The following is a 21853-nucleotide window of genomic DNA, read 5'->3' as shown; positions in this document are numbered from 1 at the left end:
GAAAACGAACTGAATATCTCAACATTAAACTTAAACTATATTTCAGTCTGACAGCAGCTTTTAAATCATAACTGTAATTGCGTTCTAACAGAACCATCTTGCCCTCTACTGAGCACTGGTACATACACTCAGACTGCAGGCCCTATATCAGCTTCCAAAACTGTGTTCCGCGGAATGAGGGGGAATGCTTGTGAGACGTAGAGGCTCCCACGTTTTCTAGATAGTCGATCCACAGATGGCGGTCAGGTTCTCAGCCTTACTCGCCGGCCATCCTTTACCTCCAGGAAGATTCCTCGTACTCATTTCTGCTAGAGGCTGAGTCGACCCCAGGGCCATAGTGCGACTGGAAATCATTGGTCAGCTGACCTCATCGGGAATCGAACTTGCGACCTTCCGGCTTGTAGCATAGTGCCTCAACCAACTACGCTACCGCGTACCCCCAAAATTCTCCACTCTATATGAAACTGAATATTCATTTCTAGGTTCACAACAGCCCGCTACTGAATAAGCTTACTATCTTGATACTCCTCATAAGTTGCTACAAGTAATCGAAATCATTTCAGTAATTTCGAAGCTTAAGCATGGAGACAGAAGGACAAACACCGTGCCCAATTATGGGTTCATTTTATTGACTTCGTGAGAAGAAAGCGTGAAATGCATTATGGCTGTTGCGGGTAGCAGACGCAGCGGCCGGCCGGTCCGAGTTCTGGGTGCCATGACACACACACACACACACACAGGAGCACAACATCCTCGGCACATCATTGGCTCCTTCACATCTGCGTAACTCCACCCCATTCACGTACCGAGACCCACATGTGATTGGTGCTTGCCTCGGTACATTGGGATGGCCTGAGTCTATTAGTTAATATAAATTGGATACAAACTTAGACGAACTTCACTAACTAAAGATTCATCTTCTATATTAAACGAAAGTGAACTTGGATATATCATAATATTCTGGGGCCTTATTTTTGCTCACAAGCTGTGTGTTCCTAACCGGGCCGACGAACTAACTGGAATTATTAAGTCTCATTGTGAACAATCGTGTTTCATCAGCAAAATCTAGTGAGGCTTAACAGACTGTAACTGGGATCAATTCACACAAACATAAGCGTGTATTAACTGAAAGAAGCGTCCCGTCGTATCGAGCAATTCGTTTAATCTAAGCAGTTGTGTGTGTTATAACTTAATTTGTATTAAAACCAATCAACGAAAAGAGCTAAGACTTAAAACAGTCCTTTGGAATGAGGGGTAGGGGGTAGTTAATGATATAATTTCATTATCACAGTTGTGGTAATAATTTACTGAGTTATTAGTGGCCGCTGAAATCATTGTCTTGCGCTGTTCTTTTATTATTGCTACTGATTTAACACTAATACTTCCAGAAGTGTTTACTGGTGACTATAATTTGTCGTATAATTATAATGAAATCGTGAACATATCTACTTAAATCTTATTATATAATTAACAAGATTAATGTGCAGAATTTGTGTGTGGACAGACACAAAAATAATCGGAGAAAATTTGACGAATGAAATTTAACTTCGTGTGCTTAATTACACGGTTAATTCTTGGTCACACAAAATATTTCAAATTATAACTTAACACCTGGGAGTACAGACAGGAAACTTATTTTAACAATCATAATATTCAACTGCTACTTAATTAAATTCGAACACTAGACTCTGTTACTTACGAACTTAAAGAATGTGTTAATAAAAGACGAAATACACATATTCTAACGGTGTTACCAAGTTACTTAAAAATAGGTCCACATATTCGTGTTGGTGGAAACAGAACCTTTGAAGGTAGATGCTGTTATAGTCTGCTACTGGTAACGTGCCCTACAACTCAGTAAGCACAAAAATGGAAGGGGGTCCATTCGATGACAATTTGTTTTCTGACTTTTCGGGCTGTGGAACTGGCACGAGCACACTGTTAAGCGCTAAAGCACATGCAGACTCACGCGGCAACGTCCATTCCATACAAGTGATGTTAGGTCTGCAGCATTCGGACCTGATGTTGGGAGGCAAGATGGACGGAACGTGTCACATGGGGGCTCAGCACCACGACATCGGGCCACTGTTCGCTCAGCCCACGGACCAACACCTAACCTCCACCACATCGGCCAACAGCAAGCGCAAATCCGAAGATGGTGTCACTAGCAATTTGCAGCATCCAGGTAAGCGATCCAGTTCCTAGAAATGTAACGCAGTTTCCAGTCGGGACCGCTGCCATGTATTTCAGAAACAAACACGAGCCTGGATAGCGTAGTCGGTAGTGGAAGCCTCGACGTCTCACACGCCTATGGGTCTTCACGGCTTCTTAGAGGGATAGTTTTACTTTTTTAAATACTTTTTCTGTAAGTATTGCGGTTATCAAGATGGTACACAAAGGAGACCTTCATGCCGGTGATCTCGCACTAGCTCCGGAATTACTTGACTGATCCCCTCTCTTGTATTTTGTCAGGGAAATTTGTCCTTATACGAGTATAAGTTATCCATATTGGACCCTCCTTCATTTAATTTTTGAATCTGTATGTTAATCTTATAATCAACAATACAGGATCAAACAGAGCACTAATAATAAGTGTTAAACAAAATTAGGGAGACAATTTCATATTCCAGTGATCACAGTGGTGGCATGGTATGAGGCATTAAGATTATTCGCACGTATAATTTTCATTTCATGCATCCTGTTGTGTTATAATATATAATTTCTTCAATAAACCCGTCATAACACAATTGTATCTATGCACTGACATTGATATAGTTGTGTTGTGACGGTTTTAATGAAGAAGTTGTATATTATTCGCACTCTTAAACACTGGGTCGTGGGTTCGAATCATACTCAAAGCATGGATGTTTGTCTGCGTTTGTTTTGTGGTTGTATTGCCCTGCGCAGGTAGCCGTCTTGCGGCGGGCTCATCCCCCTCCCAAGGAGGCGTACCAACTGTCCACAAGATTAAAAAACAAGAGAAAACGAAACATTTCACGGATGTCCTACGCTCTGGAGAGAACAACAGAACATTTTAATATGAACGAATGAATTTCGTCTTCCAGTCATTCACGAACTTAATGACCCGTACGAGCGAAGGCACGACAATCCTTACAGGATGCGTAAACTTCTTAACAAATTTTATAAGTATTGTAATGTCATAACTACTCTATGCACCGCCTTAATCGCATAAAAAAACTCCGTGCCCTGTAGTCCGCAAGCAAACTATACCGACCGACTGAGCGACCGCCGCTTGTCGGCGGAGTTAGTGCCAACTTTTGCGGATAGAGAGTGTCGCGTGGGCAGCCCAACAGATCCCCAAGGACGTTAATTTCAGTTTTCTATACCGGAGTCGCTATTTCCTTGAAATAGCTCCTCAATTATCCTCACGAAGATGAGTGGACCCCGTTCCAGACCCACTACTTCTCAGAAAATCTGGTAGCGCCGGGACCTCTGGATCTGTAGCCAGGAACTCTGACCACTAGACCACAGAACTCTATAGAAATTTGATTTGTTTCATTCAGGTCCGTCACACTAACAATTACAAAGGCAATAATAATACCGTCTAATGTGACTATTTAAGTTTTATCACTTGAGGATTTATCTCCCTTACATGTTTCGATCCTTACAGATCATCCTCAGAGGGTATCAGTACATTCGGAAACTACTATTACAATAGATGTTAATTGTATGGATACACATTTGATGTCTAAAATGCACAATATACTCAATGTTCAAGATTGTGATAGTAGTTTCCGAAAGTACTGATAGCCTCTGAGGATGATCCGTAAGGATCGAAACATGTAAGGGAGACAAATCCTCAAGTGATAAAACTTAAATAGTCACATTAGACGGTATTATTATTGCCTTTCTATAGAAATAGTTGAAAAGATATTGCCAACATATAAATTCTAAAAGCTCAGAGGAATTATAGCAGTATTCGTTAACGCATGACTGGTGTCACTTTTCATTCGCCAGCTTGCAAATTCGCTTCGGGTGACAGTAGTTTTGAAACCCAAATATCAAAACCAATGGAGTATGCAGGACTGCAATGAGTGAGTTCAGAAAATAGGCCCATGTGTGTAGTGTTTACTTCATTTCTTTTTCACTGTTCATTTTTACGAAATCTTAATGGAATTTTGCAGAAGTATGCAGACACAGGCATCTCATTCAGATTAATATATAACCATGACATGGGCACTAAATTTATATTCTTTTTCTGTTTCAGTGAATCTCGAACAAGGGACGAAGAAAAGTGATTCGAAAAGCAAGAAAAATGACAACAATGGCGTGAAGAAGAAGAAGACACGGTGAGTAAGCTGCAATAAATAAGTGTAAAGCTATCCCTGGGCCGCGCCATAGCTCAAGCGGTTAGTCGCTGGCTTCCCACCGCGGCGGCCCGGGTCTGGTCAAGTGGGATTTGTGGTGGACAAAGTGGCGCTGGGCGGGTTTTCTCCGAGTACTTCGGTGTCCCCTGCCAATCCTCATTCCACCAAATTCTCCATAATAATAATGACACAGGGCAGGTTACAATAGGCCAATAAGTGGCCGCCGTGCCGAGTGGACTCAGTTGGATTCCACCCTCCACTACGCTAAAAGCTATCCGTCTAAGAGGCTGTGAAGGCCCATAGGATTGTGTGACGTTGAAGCTCCCACATCTTCTAGACAATCAGCTCACAGATGGCGGTGAGGTTGTCAGCCTTACGCGCCGGCGCTTCACTTCCCAGGAAGATTCCTGGTACTCATTTCTGTTAGAGGTTTAGTCATTTCCATGGTCACAGTGCGGCTGGAAGGATTAGGTAAACTGCAAAAAATTGCCATGGGGTCATCGGGAATCGAACCCGGGACCTTCCGGCTAGTAACACAGTGCATCAACCAATTACGCTACCGTGTACCCACCTGACATATAGTAGATCTTGGTGGCCGCACCATAACTCAAGCGGTTAGTCGCTACCTTCCCACTGCGGCGGCTCGGGTTCGATCCCGGGGTCTGGTCAAGTTGGATTTGTGATGGACAAAGTGGCGCTGGGGCAGGTTTTCTCCGAGTACTTCGGTTTTCCCTGCCAATCTTCATTCCACCAACTGCTCCACAATCACCCTCACCTATCATCTGGGGCTGGTACAATAGGCCAGAAGTGGCCGCAGTACAAGGGACTTAGTCCCACCCCACTAGCAATTAAAAAAATATATAGATCTTAAATTTTATATGTTACTCTCTAGAACACGAGCTAGGATAGTGCAGTCGGTATAGCGACTAACTAGGGGCTGGACGACTGAAAGGTCGGAGTTCGAGTCCCGGTAAGATCAACAATTTTCACTTCTCCATATCGTTTAGACCGGCTCTGGGGTCCATCCAGCCTCCTATCCAATGAGCACCAGGGGCTTTCTCCCAGGGGTAGAGCGTCCAGCGAGTTAAGCTGACCACTCACCACCAACTAGTATCGAGGTCAAGAAAATGTGGATCTATACATCCACTCCCCATTCGCCTTCATGGCGTCGTGCTTAATTAGTTAAGCACAGGGACAACCTTACTTTACCTTTACTCTCTATAAAAGATTCCTCCTGGAAAACTCACCAAGCGCATTCATTTACTTGGTCAAGAAATTCAACACCATTTATGTAAGCTATGGTTAGTTCTAGTGTTCACTAGGGCCCTCCACTGCTCTCATTCATATGAATCTAGCCCATCCAGCCGCTCCATTTCTCTCAGATCCACCTTAATAAGTCTTCCAAGAGGTCTCCTCGGTTCAGTGTTTTCAACCGGAATTTTGCAGGTTTTAAACAACTTTACAATTCGAAGACACTTTGTAATTTGAAGAAAGCAGTCTTCTGGGATTTGGCACCCTGTATATGTGGTGTTAACCGACGTTTCGGAGGAACATATCGCCTCCATCTTCAGGGTAGAAGAAAAAATATATAAGAAATCTGCAAGCGAAGAGACCGTAAGAATCGGTAAAAGCAGTCTTCTACCCTGAAGATGGAGGCGATACGTTCCTCCGAAACGTCGGTTAACACCACATATACACGGTGCCAAATCCCAGAAGACTGCTTTCTTCATAGTCACCGCCGTGAAAGCCTCCAATCTTACCTTGTAATTTATTCTTTTATGCCATGATAACATATTAAAATCCAGATAAAGCGTCAGACAAAAATTTTAAAATACAAGATTATTTTAAGAGTACTGTCACGAGTATTAGTGACTAATTAAGCGGGTTCGGGATAGGATGAACGGATTTATTTACTCCTTATACATACCACCAGTAATTACACGAAATTATAGCGTTATAGCTATTTATGTACTTTGTAATTCCCTGTTACACACACACACATAGTAGTCGTCTCCTGGTAACGTAATTAAAACACAGGAACTACAACAGCCTCACTGAATCACGCACTCCAAGCATTACACCTGAGTAAAGCGTCTTCACACGACGAACTTTCCGTGGCTATCTTCCACCGAGAACTCAGAACTCTGTCATTGTCACTGTCTTGGTCAAATCAAAGTCACATTGCGACTGATGGTCAGTCAATCGGTCAGTAAGTCTTGGTGTCGAGCCCCACCAGATATTTATTACTGTTTGCCAGTTATGGTCTTGTTTTTATGGAGCGCCCTCTCTGACGAGAGGACGGGTCTGTCTTTTGTGTATGCTGCTGGTCCTTGCAAGCGCAGCCTTTCTCGGGTCCGAGTCCCTTGGGACTCGCGACCATATTTTACTGTCTCAGATTAGATACTTCCCTTTTCGTCGCCTCCTACGACTCGCAGAGATGGAGGTATTTGACCCCGCCTCCAGACGGGCTGTATAGATTCACATTTTATTGACCTCGGCACTAGTTTGAGGTGAGTCGTCAGTTTCAAGCCCCGGCCGCTTTATTTGGGGGGAAAGAGCTCTCGGTACACATTAGATAGGATGTTGGGTGGACTTCAGAGCCCGTCTGGACGACGTGGAGATGACAAAATTCTTGATCCTACCGGACTCGAAGTTCGATCTCTTAGTCGTCCAGCCCACAGCTAGTCGCTATACCGACTACGCTATCCTGGACTGGGCACATTTAACTCTATGGAGAGGTGGAAAATCTGCACCACTGACGGGAATCGAACACCGATTCTGCAGTCGTCAAGTCAAACTGACTGTAGGTCTGTAGGCCAACGCGAATTAAAGCGTGTCTCCTTGTAAAGGGACACACTGAATGGGGAGCTATTAACATAGGCGTGCACACCATATGTTTGAGTGACGACACGCCAAAATGTAGCAGCAGTTACTGCGGTGTTAGGTCTTTATTCTCCATCCGTGACACTGCCACTTTCTACACCTATTATTATAACACAATTTAGGAATATCGTTGAGAGTTTAATTTTGATTAAATGATAACCACGCACGCGTGCCGCCCGTAAACACTCTGTTATTCAAGGATGGCCAAGCCAGGACTTCGCCGCGTTTACATACATGCAGATTATATTGTAGCCTACTGCCTATACGACAGCAAATTGTGTGCTAAGTACATGTTATATAAATAGGTGAAAATCCACAAGTAAGGAACAATTAAATATGAAAATAAGCTACACAACTTCATGAACAGACATATGCATAAATATATACAAACATACAAAATGAATGAACAAATATATATATATATATATAAATAAATAATTACAGAATATTGTTACGTATCCTGGTAACGCGAGAAGAAATTAATGGGTTCCGGATTAAGTGAAACTGTTTATTGGATAAACCGTTTACAATTACAACTACAATCACTCCCAAAGAACGCCTTCCAGACGATGCGACCTGACTAGTCCGTCGTCTCTCACGTTTCGCTTTCTGGTTCGTGGCTGACCTGCTTTCTTCTGCTCTGGTCTCCTCTTCCTTTGGTCTCTTATCTTCTACAGTCGGACGGACTGTAAGACACCTTCTTGAAGGGTTCTGTTTCAGGTGTTAGCCAGTGTATTCGTTACCACTGGAACCGCCTTAGTTCTGGCCTTCATTTCCGTGGTAACATCTGTTATGTATGTGCTGTCTTGGAAACATGTTTTAACAAGCCGTTGTCTAGCAATGGACGCCAGTTCTGACTCAAGATATTCCTGGTTCTAGGCGACACGTCTATGAGATTCTCATGCTGATTATCTAAGATTTGGCACCGCATATTTTGGCAGGGAGGTACCAATATTTCGGAGAAAATGCCCCACTCTTAAAAACAACAGAATATGTCGTATAGTTTGGTACATATCTACCACCGTTTCGGAGGAATCTTAGGCATAGAGACAGGCCTATCATAGTAGACCATCTTTATTTTCTGTTCTGTAAGTCATAGGTCTATGAAGGGTGATTATGTCCACATAGCCTATATACAGGTGTATATGTACCCGCGTAAAATGTAGCTTCTCTGTTTCTTATTTCCTACCGCTGATCTGGTCGAGAAAAAGAAATATTTTATGAAAATTACTTCGTGTTCCAAATTTTGCAGCAGATTCCCTGTAACAGGCTGTGGAGGACCATAGGGTTGTGAGACGTTGAGGGTCAAACATTATCTACACAATCGGCTCACAGACGGCGGTAAGGTTGTCAGTCTTACGAGTCGGCCAAGCTTTACTCACCAGGAAAATTATTTATTTAATTCATGGTGCTCATTTCTGTTAGTAATGAAATTTAATATTGGAAAATTTGGGGGAAAAATAAAAAAGTTTCGATTTCCATTTGTATCACCACTTTAGGTGTAGATCTATGAGAATTCCCGTGCATACCTCACTAAACATTTATCAGAGAGCGAGAGATATTCGGAACGAGCCCCGTAGAGATAAATGAATTTCACATTTCACGATCGGTATAATTTATCGTAAGTCTTCGGTCTTAGAGATAGTGGAACAAAAGTGGCGTTATTTTGAACGTCCATATGCAGCAATCGACCATGACTTCCAGTACATATTGATAACAAGAAAAAAACAAAGCATAACGAAATAAATAAAAATAAAAAAATACTGTTTTAAAATCAGAATTTTTATTCTTCCAACAAAATACTCTATCACGATATGACTTTGACTTTTGAATTGAGCACTTTATGCGAAACGTTTATTTAAATTTCATTTAGTGTGTAATAATCAGGGCCCGGATTTTGATGACATGTCATCTTTTTTTCCTTGTAGCCTATGCGATGCTCTTAAATATATAAATCTCGGATATGAGCTGCTGGTTACAGAAATGTAAATTTTATAGGTATTTCTTTTGTCATTTTTGACATTTTTGGGTTTAAGATCATTTTTTTTATTTTGGGGTAATTTTTTAGTAAATTTTTGGCCTTTTAAGGGCATTTCTTGCCATTTTTGGCCATTTTAGGGAATTTTTCTTCATGTGTTTTCTGAAATGTAAATAACATGGAAGCGAAGTGTTCTTTCTTATCTCCTTTAGGTCATTTTTCTGGATTTTTCGGTCAATTTTGAATATTTTCAGGTCATCAAAATCGGAGCCCTGTATATTACATTTTTGGGTCATATTAAGGTCATTTTTCTGGATTTTTTCGGCCATTTTATAGGTCATTTTTAAAATATTTTCAGGTCATCAAAATCCGGGCCCTGGTAATACTGAAAAGTATAGTCTTAGTATAGAGCGTAGTTGGTTGAGGGGCTATGCTACAAGCTGGAAGGTCGCGGGTTCAAGTCCCGATGAGGTCATTGGATCTTTTTCAATTGACCTAATACTTCCAGCCGCACTATAGCCCTGGGGTCGACTCAGCCTCTAACAGAAATGAGTACCAGGAATTAATTAAATAATTTTCGTGGGGAGTAAAGTGCGGCTGGCGCGTAAGGCTGACAACCTTACCGCCATCTTTGAGCCGATTGTCTAGATAAGGTGGGACCCTCAACGTCTCACAACCCTATGGGCCTTCACGGCCTCTTACAGGGATAGTTTTACTTTTTTTACTTTATTGATTTTTCTTCACTGACTGTATAGCTAATTTTTTTATTCTAGTGGATCGGAATAAATATTAGCTAATAGTGAATAGTTATATGCCGATTTCAAGTTTCTTTACTAAGAAGGACAAGATTATCGTAGTTCTGATTATGCACTTCACATTACAAAGGCACATCCGGACTCAGAACATGTCCTTCACAATCCTCACATCAGTTACCTTCCCTTTTCTTAGATTTTAAGCAATTTAAAGAACACTTACAGCTGTAACTCAGTCAGTAATGTAACGAGGGTTGGATGACTAAGGAATCGGGGATCGATTTCTGGCACAGCAAGAGACTGTTCTCTTCCCCGCTCCGTCCAGACTGGTTCTGTGCTCACTAAGTGTCCTATTCAACGAATACTGTGAGCTCTTTCCCTGAGGGTAAAGCGGTCAGGGCGTCAAGCTGACCAATCACCTCCCTCCAGCATCTCAATTCCTCAATACATATTCATGGCCTGGTGCTTAATTAAATTCAGGAACTATACAGAAACCCTATGATATGAAACTGACGAGGAAAGCAGCCAACTCCCACTACTGACGCTTGTACTCAGTTCAATCAAGCATCGTACTTGAGTCAATAGCACTATGATTCATATTTGGAAAACTTCGATTTCGAATGTCGGCCCGAAGACAGACTGTTCTCTGTTTAGTGTGCATTTCCAGGTACACGGTGATTTATGACCTGGAAATATGCTATGGTCACTTCTATTCGCAATAATCCCACATTTCGACACAGTGTACAGTTAAAGAAAAAGTGTCATGAAACAACAGAAGAACGTGAATAAGTGTGATTTCTTATCCGCTCTTAAGGTAACTTAAAAAATGTCTTTCTCGGCTTACTTTCATGCGCTGGAACGAAGTAAGAGTCGAGAACAGCTGATTTGTGCACGCTTTTTCAAAATGTTCTCTCCACCCTGCTTTTGGCAAATGAAAGAGGCGCGCATGTGTAAAGACGGCATTGGTGTGCATTCTCTTTGACCTAAACAAAACCGATTATGTTTTCTCATTTCGTCAGCTCAGTTATTCCAAAATCATGACCTTGACGTTCTTTCAGTTTTCGTCTGGAGAGGAAGCGAGCGTGAGTTGTCTGCAAGAACGAGGGCTCTTGCGTAACTAGCCTCTGTGTTGCAAGGAGCACGCAATGGAACCATAGTTTGGCTCAGACTTTCAATGGAGATGTACCGTCAAGGAATGTCGCCATAAAGTCAGACTCCTTTCTGACAACTGGTTGGCTACGGAGTCCAGCGTACTCCTCGAAAATATCACCCTTTTCGTATGCGGCTAGGCGAGAGAACGGACATTGATTGTGCGATGCGCTGAACAGCTTGACTTGAACCACATGGCCACCGTTGACTGGTATAATTATATGAGAGGCAGTGCTTGAGGTGGAATGAAAATAGAACCGGGATGGTTTTCCCCTTTTAACAAAAAAGGTATTGTACATTGCATTTACTGCCAAAGAAGTAACGGGATGCTTTTAAGCCATTTAGAAAAGAACCGGGATGCCATCCCGCCGCATCCCGCCCCACCTCAAGCCCTGATGAGAGGTGTCTGCACTTTGAAACCCGCACCAAGCAACGTTTGTTATCGGGGAGGCTGCTATGGCATTCAAAACAGAGGAATGCCCATGCACGCGCACAAATCACGCCTGTCAAATATTCAGACTCAGCAGGGGATGTTGGACAGGTTCGACTGAATCTGCTTTATGACGAAGTATGCCTCGTCCAAATGTCCGGCCTAAGAGCTGAAACTTTTGCCTGTTATCCAAAAGAGGGCATACAACAATTGACTGCAGACCCGACAGTAGATGCCCCATATACAAACGGTGTACAGAATGAAGCAACAAGAAAGTGACACAGGCCCGTACATGGGGGAGTGGACCGCACACTTGACGCAGAATTCTGGACGACACTGATGATCTCAGTCATGTTCCAGGCGATCGACATCGCCGTATTCTTTCTCCCGAAGTTATTTTGCAGTTGATCATTAATTCTGTTCTGTCTTCTTTATCACTTTAAAATCTCAAGGAAAATCTTCTCCATGAGTTATTTGTGGTATGCCGGATGTTATTTCTCTCTCCTTCACAATGATTTCTTTATAAATAGTATCTGTCACAGATGGATACTGCCTATAAGCAGACCGCGTGGATTTATCGAGCAAATGTTGGAGATATGTTTAGTTTATATCTCTGTACAAGAGGGTCTGCGCGCCTGGATGCCGCGGTCCAGAGTGCAGCACTGTGCTCTGTAACGGGAGGTCCAGGAGACGACGTACCCTCACTGAAGTATTTCTCAGTCTCCATCAGTTCCTCCAAGTAAATATCGTATTTCAAATGAGGGCACAACCGCTTTTCCACATCATTTTCAATTCACTGCTCAATAATTATCATTTCTCTACATATAATTTATTTATTGTCACAGTACTCAATTTTATTATTAATAATTTGCGTGTGTCGTGCAATACGGCGCAATACCAAGTTCTCCCGGGACACATCCTTTTGTCTATGAACTCTACTTTGTAGTAATACTTTTTATACAACGCATTTCTTTCACTTATCCACTCCATTCACCCATACTGATTCTTATCACTTTACTTTATAGTTTTTCTTTCTACATTTCCCAGTCTATCTTTAAATAAGAACTAGTATTTCAATTCTATTTTTCGATTAATATTTGTTTGTTTTCTTTCCCCCCACACAGTACATGTGTTCTCCGGCCTCTAATCCTCATTCTCACATACACTCCACCGATCCGCAACATCACCCACAGCCCAGCATATGTACGTCATCTCAGTAAGCGAACCCTCGCCTTTGTCTGCCGGCTCCTTGCAATGCAGGTGCACTCTTATACGTTCTTATTTTATTTCTAATATTCCACATGGCACTTCTTCAACCATCTATCGTAACTCCTTTTAAATGTAAAATAACATTAAATATACCGTAAATAAGTAAGTCCCAGTAAACGTAAGAATATCCCAGTAATATCAGTGTTACGACAACAACTTTGAAGCGCATAGCGGAACAGTGGTTCCAGGCACATGTCGACTCCCATATTTACAAAAGCGGCATTAACCGCCATCAGCACACACATTGTTTCACCATGAAAATGACAAAGCAATGTTCTGGGAGAAGTGTTACGTAGGACAAGCAGGTTTTCATAGTAACAATAGGAATACATTATTATGAACACGTTGAAGCCTGGAGTAAAGCTAAATAACGTTTAAAAATTAAGTTCCTACCTCACAGAGAATGCAATGAGTCACAATTAAAAGATGAATACGTTACCGTTGCTTAGGAAACTAATCAAAGTTTATTCCGGGAAACACATGAAAGATAAAATGCATTCAGTGGGAAAATGAAAGAGATTTAAACATCACAGGCGGTAAATTTGCAAAAACTTCCATCCAAGCAAATAAACTATTATTTGTTTTCACCATAATTTTAAAGACGACACGTAGAGCTACCCTGCATTACACTCCAGTGAAGGAGAAAGAAGAACGGAAATATTTTCGTAGCATTACATGTATCAGCACATAGGGATACACTGTACATTGTGAACACAGGACGCACGACAGTTTAATCTAATGACACCATTACCGCTAATGTTAATAGGTCAGAACGTATTAAGAATAACTTGTATAAAGTGATGGACAAAATGCTAGGCCAATTTCGTCTGACCTGTACACTTCGTGTCTAACATATGGCACCAGTTTTTACTAGAGCTACCACAAGTCGGTTTTAACTATTAGCATTCCGCCCCCAACATATGGAAAATATCATACAAAAAAGTTCACGCATCGAAGGCTTTGAGGGTTAACATCAATAGGGTTAGTACTCCATAGGGGGTGCGTGTTCATAGCAACTGTTGCGTATGTAAAGTGAGGGCAGGTCACGTGCCATACCAGCATTGCACGGATGATAGCAAGCAGTCTAGATGTGCCACACTTGCATGTCCAGGTTTGTCCCACAAAAGGGGATTCCAAATGTCATAAGAATTGCCCTAATTTGCACGTATCGCCTGGTGCGCAGGCTCAATATCCTAACAGATCGCACATTCACATGTATCATATCCATTTGCCAGTAACCCGAAGGTTCAAGCACGCTACTGGACCAACCAATCTTCCTTCGATCCACATTAATATTATCCTTCCATCTCGCCTTTAAGATGATCTTTATTCAAGAGGTTTCCCATTAGAAATTACGGGTATATATATATTTGTAGTATTCACCACTAATTCTTGCATCCATCTTGCCAACTTTAGCGGATAGAGGGTGTCGCGTGGTCAGCGCAACGAATCCCCACGGCCGTTAATCTCGGTTTTCTAGACCGGAGCCGCTAATTTTCCATTCAGGTAGCTCCTCAATTATCCTCACGAAGCTGAGTGGACCCCGTTCCAGACGCACTACTTCTCAGAACAGCTGGTAGCGCCGGGAATCGAACCCGGGACCTCTGGAGCTGTAGCCAGGAACTCTGGCCACTAGACTTTCGCCGACAAGAGACGGTCGCTCGGTCGGTATAGTTCGCTTGCGGACTGAAGTCACGGAGTTTATGTTTTTTACCTAGCGTTATATTTTAGCGTCCTGTTGCACTGATTTAAGTCCATGATTTATTTAAACCGTCTTGCAGTGCATACACTCATTTATCTNAGGCCCAACAGTATAACACACGCAGTCACAGGAGCAAGACATAACAAAAGCACAACAAACACAAGACAGTGAAGGAGTGCTCCAGCAGAGGAGAATGAGCAGGAGGCCCAACAGTATAACACACGCAGTCACAGGAGCAAGACATAACAAAAGCACAACAAACACAAGACAGTGAAGGAGTGCTCCAACAGAGGAGAATGAGCGTGACTGGCGTAGTGAGGGGCGACGTAGCGATGTGGTATCCTGAACAATTTTAATATTTTTAACGTTTGACAATGTATATGATAGATACATATTTTGGTTATTTTAATATGAGAACAAGGCATGCAATGAACTGGTTTGGCGTGGATAAGTAAGCACCTGAAGATGGCATTGTTATGCCGAAATATGTAGTGCGAGGGAGATAAGGAGATAAATGAGTGTATGCACTGCAAGACGGTTTAAATAAATCATGGACTTTTTACCTAGCATCTAGCCTATCTTAGTCCAAGTCTACGACATGTCACTATTCTGGCAACATTGCCTTGTACAAGCAAACCTACAAATGGAGATTTTAACGTAGTTAATAACCCAAAGCCCTCCAAAGGACACGAAGTTTCCTACTATGTAACAGGCAGTCCTAAACTGCTGTCCAAGAAATTCATTTGCAGGCACTTCATCTTTTGACGGATCAGGTCCTGTTGCAAGGCCGCTACCTACAGAGGACAATACACTGAAAAACCGCAGATATACATCCATGTCTCGAACGGGATTCGAACCGAAGATCGCAGCGCTCGAGCAGACGAAGACATAGCATGCCTTAGCCCGAGCGGCCGCTGTGATGGGACACTTGTAATTCATATTCCTTAAGTGAGCAAGAGACGTAACGACAGGAAACATGACGGACCAAGCTGACACAAACGGAAATGTTAGTGTATTTTGGAGGTGCCACATTCAGATCTTAGCATGGATATCAGCAATCATGACTGAGGTGACTGACTCACTTCTTCTGGAATTAGGTAGTGGCATGTGAGAAACTGTTAATGTAACAGTGTAACCTGATTAAGTTTCTTTTCAATGAGGAAGTCACTACTGGGTTCTTGGACTTTGTCTATCGCTCGGCATTCTAAAAGGAAAAAAGAAAAAGGAAAGAACACAACGTTTCGGAAACAGAATCTGTTTGCGTCCCCTTGTGAGGGGGAGACACCTACACTGTTCCGTCCCTTAGAAAGAGCTAACCTCAATAAAAGGAGTTACTTTACGACTGGCGTTCACTGTCAATCAGTTTGTCTTGACGCCAAGCCCCTTGAGACCCACGATCAGTTTTTTTTCAAATGAACACTTGCGGTTATAGTCCTTATGCGTTTATAATTCCTGCTGGTCCTCGCTAGCGCAGTCATTCTCGTGTACGAATCTCGCCGCACCCATGACCACATTTTGCTGTCCCATATTCGAGACTCCCCCAACCTAGAGGTCCAGGTCCCCGTGTTTGTATTCACCAGGAACAGAGCAGCCCAGTTATACCTGTAACCACAGGTATTGGGTAGCCTTTTCATCGCCCTCTACGACTCGCAGGGCTACGGTGGAAGTATTCAAACCCGCCTCCACACGGGGTGGAGAACCCATGTCAGTATAACTACAGATACAGAAATACATGAGTCCAGACTATGTCACTGGGAGGTAACAGGAAAAAAAGCACAATAAAACTATGTTAAATCAAGCATGGACATGTTACTAAGATAGAAAAGGTGGGGGAAATTTTTGGTAAGAAACATAGCCAACAAACCACGTCCATGAAAACTAATGTGTACAATTAATTGGAGAATGTAAAATTTGAGGTGTTCACGGCGGTGACTATGAGGAATGCAGTCTTCTGGGATGTGGCGCCGTGTAGATCTTGTGTGAACCGACGTTTCATCAGTTTCGGTTCACATGGGATCTACACGGCGCCACATCCAGAAGACACTCTTCTAATTGAAGAATGCTGTGAAATCAAATTTTGCCTACAGCTAACGCCACCTCTAACGTAAAAACTGAAACTTTGGGGCTAAAATCTTACAGAAACCCATGAAGAATTTTTCAGATCATGTTGATTCTTTACTTCTTTTGGCTTATTTTGGACTTCACCCATCGTCCGGTATATAAAAGACAAAAAAACCACGACGTTTCGGAGACTGGATCTGTCTCCGTCTTCAGGTGGATAGGGAAGATTAAACCTACTCAGTTGGGCCCCTTAGAAAGAGCTAGTCTCAATCACTGGACAAACCCCGATCTGTAGAAACAACCTATGAACAACAGATCGGGGTTTGTCCAGTGATTGAGACTAGCTCTTTCTAAGGGGCCAAACTGAGTAGGTTTAATCTTCCCTATCCACCTGAAGACGGAGACAGATCCAGTTTCCGAAACGTCGTGGTTTTTTTGTCTTTTATATACCGGACGATGGGTGAAGTCCAAAATAAGCCAAAAGAAGTACAGTACACACCATCGTCAGAATCCTTTCAAGTCTATGTTGATTCTTCCTTGTGAGTTGCTAACCTCATAGTTGATAAGGTTTCCGAAACGTTGTGTTCTCTAGTTTCTGTTTTTGAATGCCGCATTATGGACAAAGTCCAAAAATCCAGTAATTCCGAGTGTCATGCACTATCGTCAGAACCCTTTAGCATCTAGTGTCCATAAATCCATGATGTGTTCCTCGTGAACTCAGTTGTGTGACTGAGACGAGATTTAGAGGCTTGTGGCTTACATTTCAGAACTACTTTTACCGCGTATCAGTTGGAAGAGTTGGAACGGGCTTTCGAACGCGCGCCCTACCCAGACGTCTTCGCCAGGGAGGAACTTGCTCTGAAACTAAACCTGAGTGAGTCACGAGTTCAAGTCTGGTTCCAAAACCGACGCGCCAAATGGCGCAAAAGGGAACCACCAAGAAAAACCGGCTACATGACAACAGGTAAATAGTAAGGAATATGTAATACGTTAAGATTTGTTGTTTTGAAGTCTGAAATTAATTTAAACGTTATTTTAAAAAATCAATTCCTACCCAACAGAAAACAAACTCTTCTTTTTCAGCTACTATGATTTCAATTCAGAATTAATTCTGAAATAATTGATTCTTTCATAAATTTATTAGGCCTATCCGGATCGGAGATCGCCTAACTGCAAAGCCTTTCCCTACACATGACAACACAACACAGATAACAGTCAATAAGAACCTAACGGGATGGCGTAGAGGGAACACTCTATCGCTGTAACAGGTCGTGAAGGCCCATAGTGATGTGAGAAACATGTAGGCTTGACTGTCTTTTCTAAACACCAGATAAGCCATAGTTTTGTTATACTCATGATGTATTCATACTTTGTTGTAAAAATTATGGTTTTTATAACTTGTTTTGGGATCAAAACACTATCCACTGATGTTGCTCAGTGTTGCCTGAGTATGAAAGTATCCTGAAGTTTGTAGTTTTTGCCTGTATATTTCAAACTAGAAGAAATAACTGTTCTACCCCCAGAATGTGGTTTGCTTTCCTTGTCAGTACACATGTATAGCAGTTAAAATCTTAAATATAGGATAACAATCAAATTAAAAGAAACTAGGAATATGAATTAGAATCACATCCAAAAACTCTATTGAAATACTAGCATCAGTTCAATAGCAATGGCTACTACACATATTCATAAGAGTACAGTACACATTTCACAGTTATGTGGGCTGTATATGCATGTACAAAACAGGAAAGAGGACAGTTAAAACTTTAAAATATATTGTATATATAATATTACACATTTACTATTTACACACCAATAAATCAGTTAATCTTCTGTGATAAAATATGCAGATAAAGCAGTTAATATCTATTAAGTTTGTAAATAGTTGAGTAAAAATGTTAATTTTTAGCAAAAGTACTTTTCACAAAGTCTGTAACCCCAGATTCCCTTATTATGTCGCAAAATGCTTAGTATACTACATTTCTCATACAAAAAATAGCTTCAGAACTGGAACAAATATGTAAGAACACTGTCATAATGTGCTGTACAATTGTTAAAGCATCAAGAATCTACTTTGACATCCAAGACCCAATAAGTAACTCAAAAAAGACATGAACACTTTCAAACATTATAGTCAGGAAGAATAATTTAAATGGTGTGTTCAAGCATCTAGGCCAGAAAAATGTAAAACTGATGACAGAAATATTACGCATTATTAATTCTTTCTGTTTCAGGATCACCAAGTTCAACACTAGGATCAACGTTCAGTGCTTTGAACAACACACTAAGTCCATTTGCAAGTCCAGCTCCTTCGACCACATCAACCCCTGATTCATGGGCATATTCCTCAGCATATGATATCTCGCCCCACTTGAACTTACTTTCCCCCACGAATTCCCCCTATTCCACATCCTTCTCAACAGCAAATAACACTGCTGCATACACATCAGCATATGCCACCATGCTTCCTCAACATGACTCTACACCATCCACAGCAACTCTGTTCCCTGGCGGCTCCATGCGCTCACATCAGGACTATGTCATTGCATCAGGTAATAACAGTCCACCAAGTTCATTGCGAACTCACGGGGATTATCACGTTTCTACACCTGGAAGCAACAGTCCGCCCATGAGGACACACCAAGATTACGTGACAAGCAATACAAACAGTCCACCCAGTGCTCTACGGACACATCAAGATTACACAGTGACAGGAACCGGTAATAGTAGTCCACAGAATTCTTTACATTCTCACCAAGATTACGTGACCAACACCCACAGCCCACCACCATCGTTACGAGAATACCAGAGCATTGTCACATCTCAGCAGTCACCCACCCATCAACAACTGACTTCAGCTATGGGAGCAAGAGGGGATAATCAGGCTAGTAAAACTATGGACTACATTGATGTTGGAAACATGAGCCCACAGAAGTACCAGGATGATATGCTAGGTGGGCATGATAAACGAGATGGGGGATTTAATGTAGGTACACCAAATGGTAACAGTACAAGTATTGGAGGAAGTAAAGAGATTAAGGCAGAAAATAATCAGAATTTTGTAACTCTTCCACCATTTCTTGGCTGACTGAAAGCAAACATTGGTGCTGGGCAAACTATACAGGACATTGTTTTCATATAAGCAACTTCCTACAATAAAAGAGGCAAATGGGTCAGAAACCTGTCTTTAAGCTAGATAAAATATCAGTTAATCTGAGAAATTAAATCTTCTTGCATAATCATCCATGCAAAATGGAGTTGGTTTCTAACATTTCAGAGACTGTCTCTTGACTCTATTGACAGCTATCACCCATCATATCAACCCCTGATGATGAAGGCAGAGATAGTCTCTGAAAAGCTTGTTATAAATTCTACTTTTGCATGTCTGATTGTCTAAGCAGACTTCACAGAAAAGTCGCCATGATAGTTTCAAATCCCATATAATCAAGCACAAACAGTCCATGTGGACGTTTGGGGTGGCACAATATTGGAGGCAGCAAATTTCAGAATTAATGTAAACTGTCCATTTGTGAAACAAGAAGAGTATCAAAAATATTTTGCTTTGGGGCACAGAATATCTTGCAGAAGTCCTGCATATAAGAAGAGAAAACTAATCCATAATGACTTCTGGAACCTTCCACTAAAGGATCATGATGGAAGAGTAAGTTCTGAGAGCTCTAAGCATAACAGAATGGATTATGGAATACTTTTCTTCTTATTATTATTATTATTATTATTATTCTAGCACTGTTTCCATTTTATAGGGTCAATGGATGAGAAGTCTCTAACCACTTCAGTGTTCCTACAACCTTTCTTTTTTATTTCTTGCCAGCCCTTTCATCTCTTCAAAATATCTTCTAGTATTTCACTAAATCATTTTGTTCTGAACTTCTGGTATATACATAAATCTGCTTCTTTTATAAGCATATTTTCTTTGTTTTTCTCTTTTTGTGTCTTTTTTGCAAATTTCCTCCTCATCCCCATGACTTTTCTTTTCCTATTTGATATTCAATATCCTGACCCACTGCACAGTTGTCTGGTCAGAAGCTACCCCCAGATCTGACTTGTTCACCTGTCTCAGTTAATTGTAACCACATGGCTTTCAAATGGCTGTCAGATTATGTAGTGTTCTTCCAATGCAGAACACAATGGACTGATCATTGATTATATGTAACCTCAAGTTTGGTGGGAAGGAAAAGCTTATACGAAACTCAGACATTTTCCGATTATATTTCTTGCAGAAGCCATCCCCAGCACTAATGTGAAAATTGAGGAAAATCTTCTGTGTTTGGTACACGTATTTTATATTGTTAGGAATTTAGTAAGCTGTACATTAATATATTCATTATAGCACAATTAATTAGATATGTCAAATACAACAGAAGTTATTTGAGGCAGTATGGTAATTATCTTAATTCCTGTTTTTCTGTGGTGCAGATGAAGAGAAGTGAATGAACTAACACCATACCACTCAAGACATACACTTTTCCACTCCTCAAAGAAAAGAAAATGGAAACCACGTACATTCATGTCACGAAAAGTAAGAACACAAATTTCCCCCTTCCATCTAAAAGTGACCACCCTCTCCCACCAGTTATCACTTACATTCTCTCTCTCTCTCTGATGTTGAGAGAGGGGAGGTGTTTAATGTAGGTAGCACGAGGAGCAGGGGGTCAACTTAAACTCCCAACCTTTGCGTTTATTTTTACTGACTCGCATTGTGACAAGTATGTATTTAGTTTCAATTTAAATATATAGGAAGTGTCATGAGGAAAGGTGAATATTAAGGGTCACTCTAAGCAAAGAAGAGTTTCCTATTACAAACGGTTTCCAAGACAGAGCTATTTCACTGTACACTGTACAGACGAGCAACACGCCATGTCCTCACACAAGTTGCAAAGTGCATTGATGTTGGTGGTGGAATGTTCGAAAATGTGTTTCACTAGATAAACTGTACCAATTTTGTCACCTGAACAATAAATACTGGTATTAGAAACAGTACGTAATATCTCTTTCTTGTCAGCAATTCTGGAACTGCACAGTGAAACAGGGACAGCAACATACAATTAGTTTTCTCTGTGTTTACTTCTGGACCAACCTCCTTACTAGTGTCAAAGTTTCTGTTTTTCTTTATGGTATTTATTTTATCTCCCATTAAATTCACTTCATAAGCATAGACCAGCAGCTGATGTGTCCCATTTAATTTTAGTTCCACCTGGTTCTCCTGGACGTTCCTAATATACACATTTTAAAGCACAGTTGAAAAGCACTGGCAATAAAGAATTTCCTTGTTTTAGACTC

The 21853-nt window shown here is 41.4% G+C and overlaps 1 protein-coding gene across 1 annotated transcript; it reads left to right on the top strand.

The window, feature by feature from the left end:
• The first annotated feature begins 902 nt into the window (after positions 1-902).
• On the top strand, positions 903-21598 carry LOC111870366 (pituitary homeobox 2). The gene is made up of 4 exons (XM_023862597.2): positions 903-2185; positions 4229-4310; positions 17320-17516; positions 18787-21598. Exons 1-4 carry the CDS (start codon positions 1870-1872, stop codon positions 19638-19640), a joined length of 1449 nt encoding a protein of 482 aa, XP_023718365.1. The 5' UTR covers positions 903-1869; the 3' UTR covers positions 19641-21598.
• The last annotated feature ends 255 nt before the right edge of the window (positions 21599-21853 follow it).

Source organism: Cryptotermes secundus, unplaced genomic scaffold, assembly GCF_002891405.2.
Source record: "Cryptotermes secundus unplaced genomic scaffold, Csec_1.0 scaffold681, whole genome shotgun sequence".
Lineage (NCBI taxonomy): Eukaryota > Metazoa > Arthropoda > Insecta > Blattodea > Kalotermitidae > Cryptotermes > Cryptotermes secundus.
This window is presented reverse-complemented; position numbering and strand designations above follow the sequence as displayed.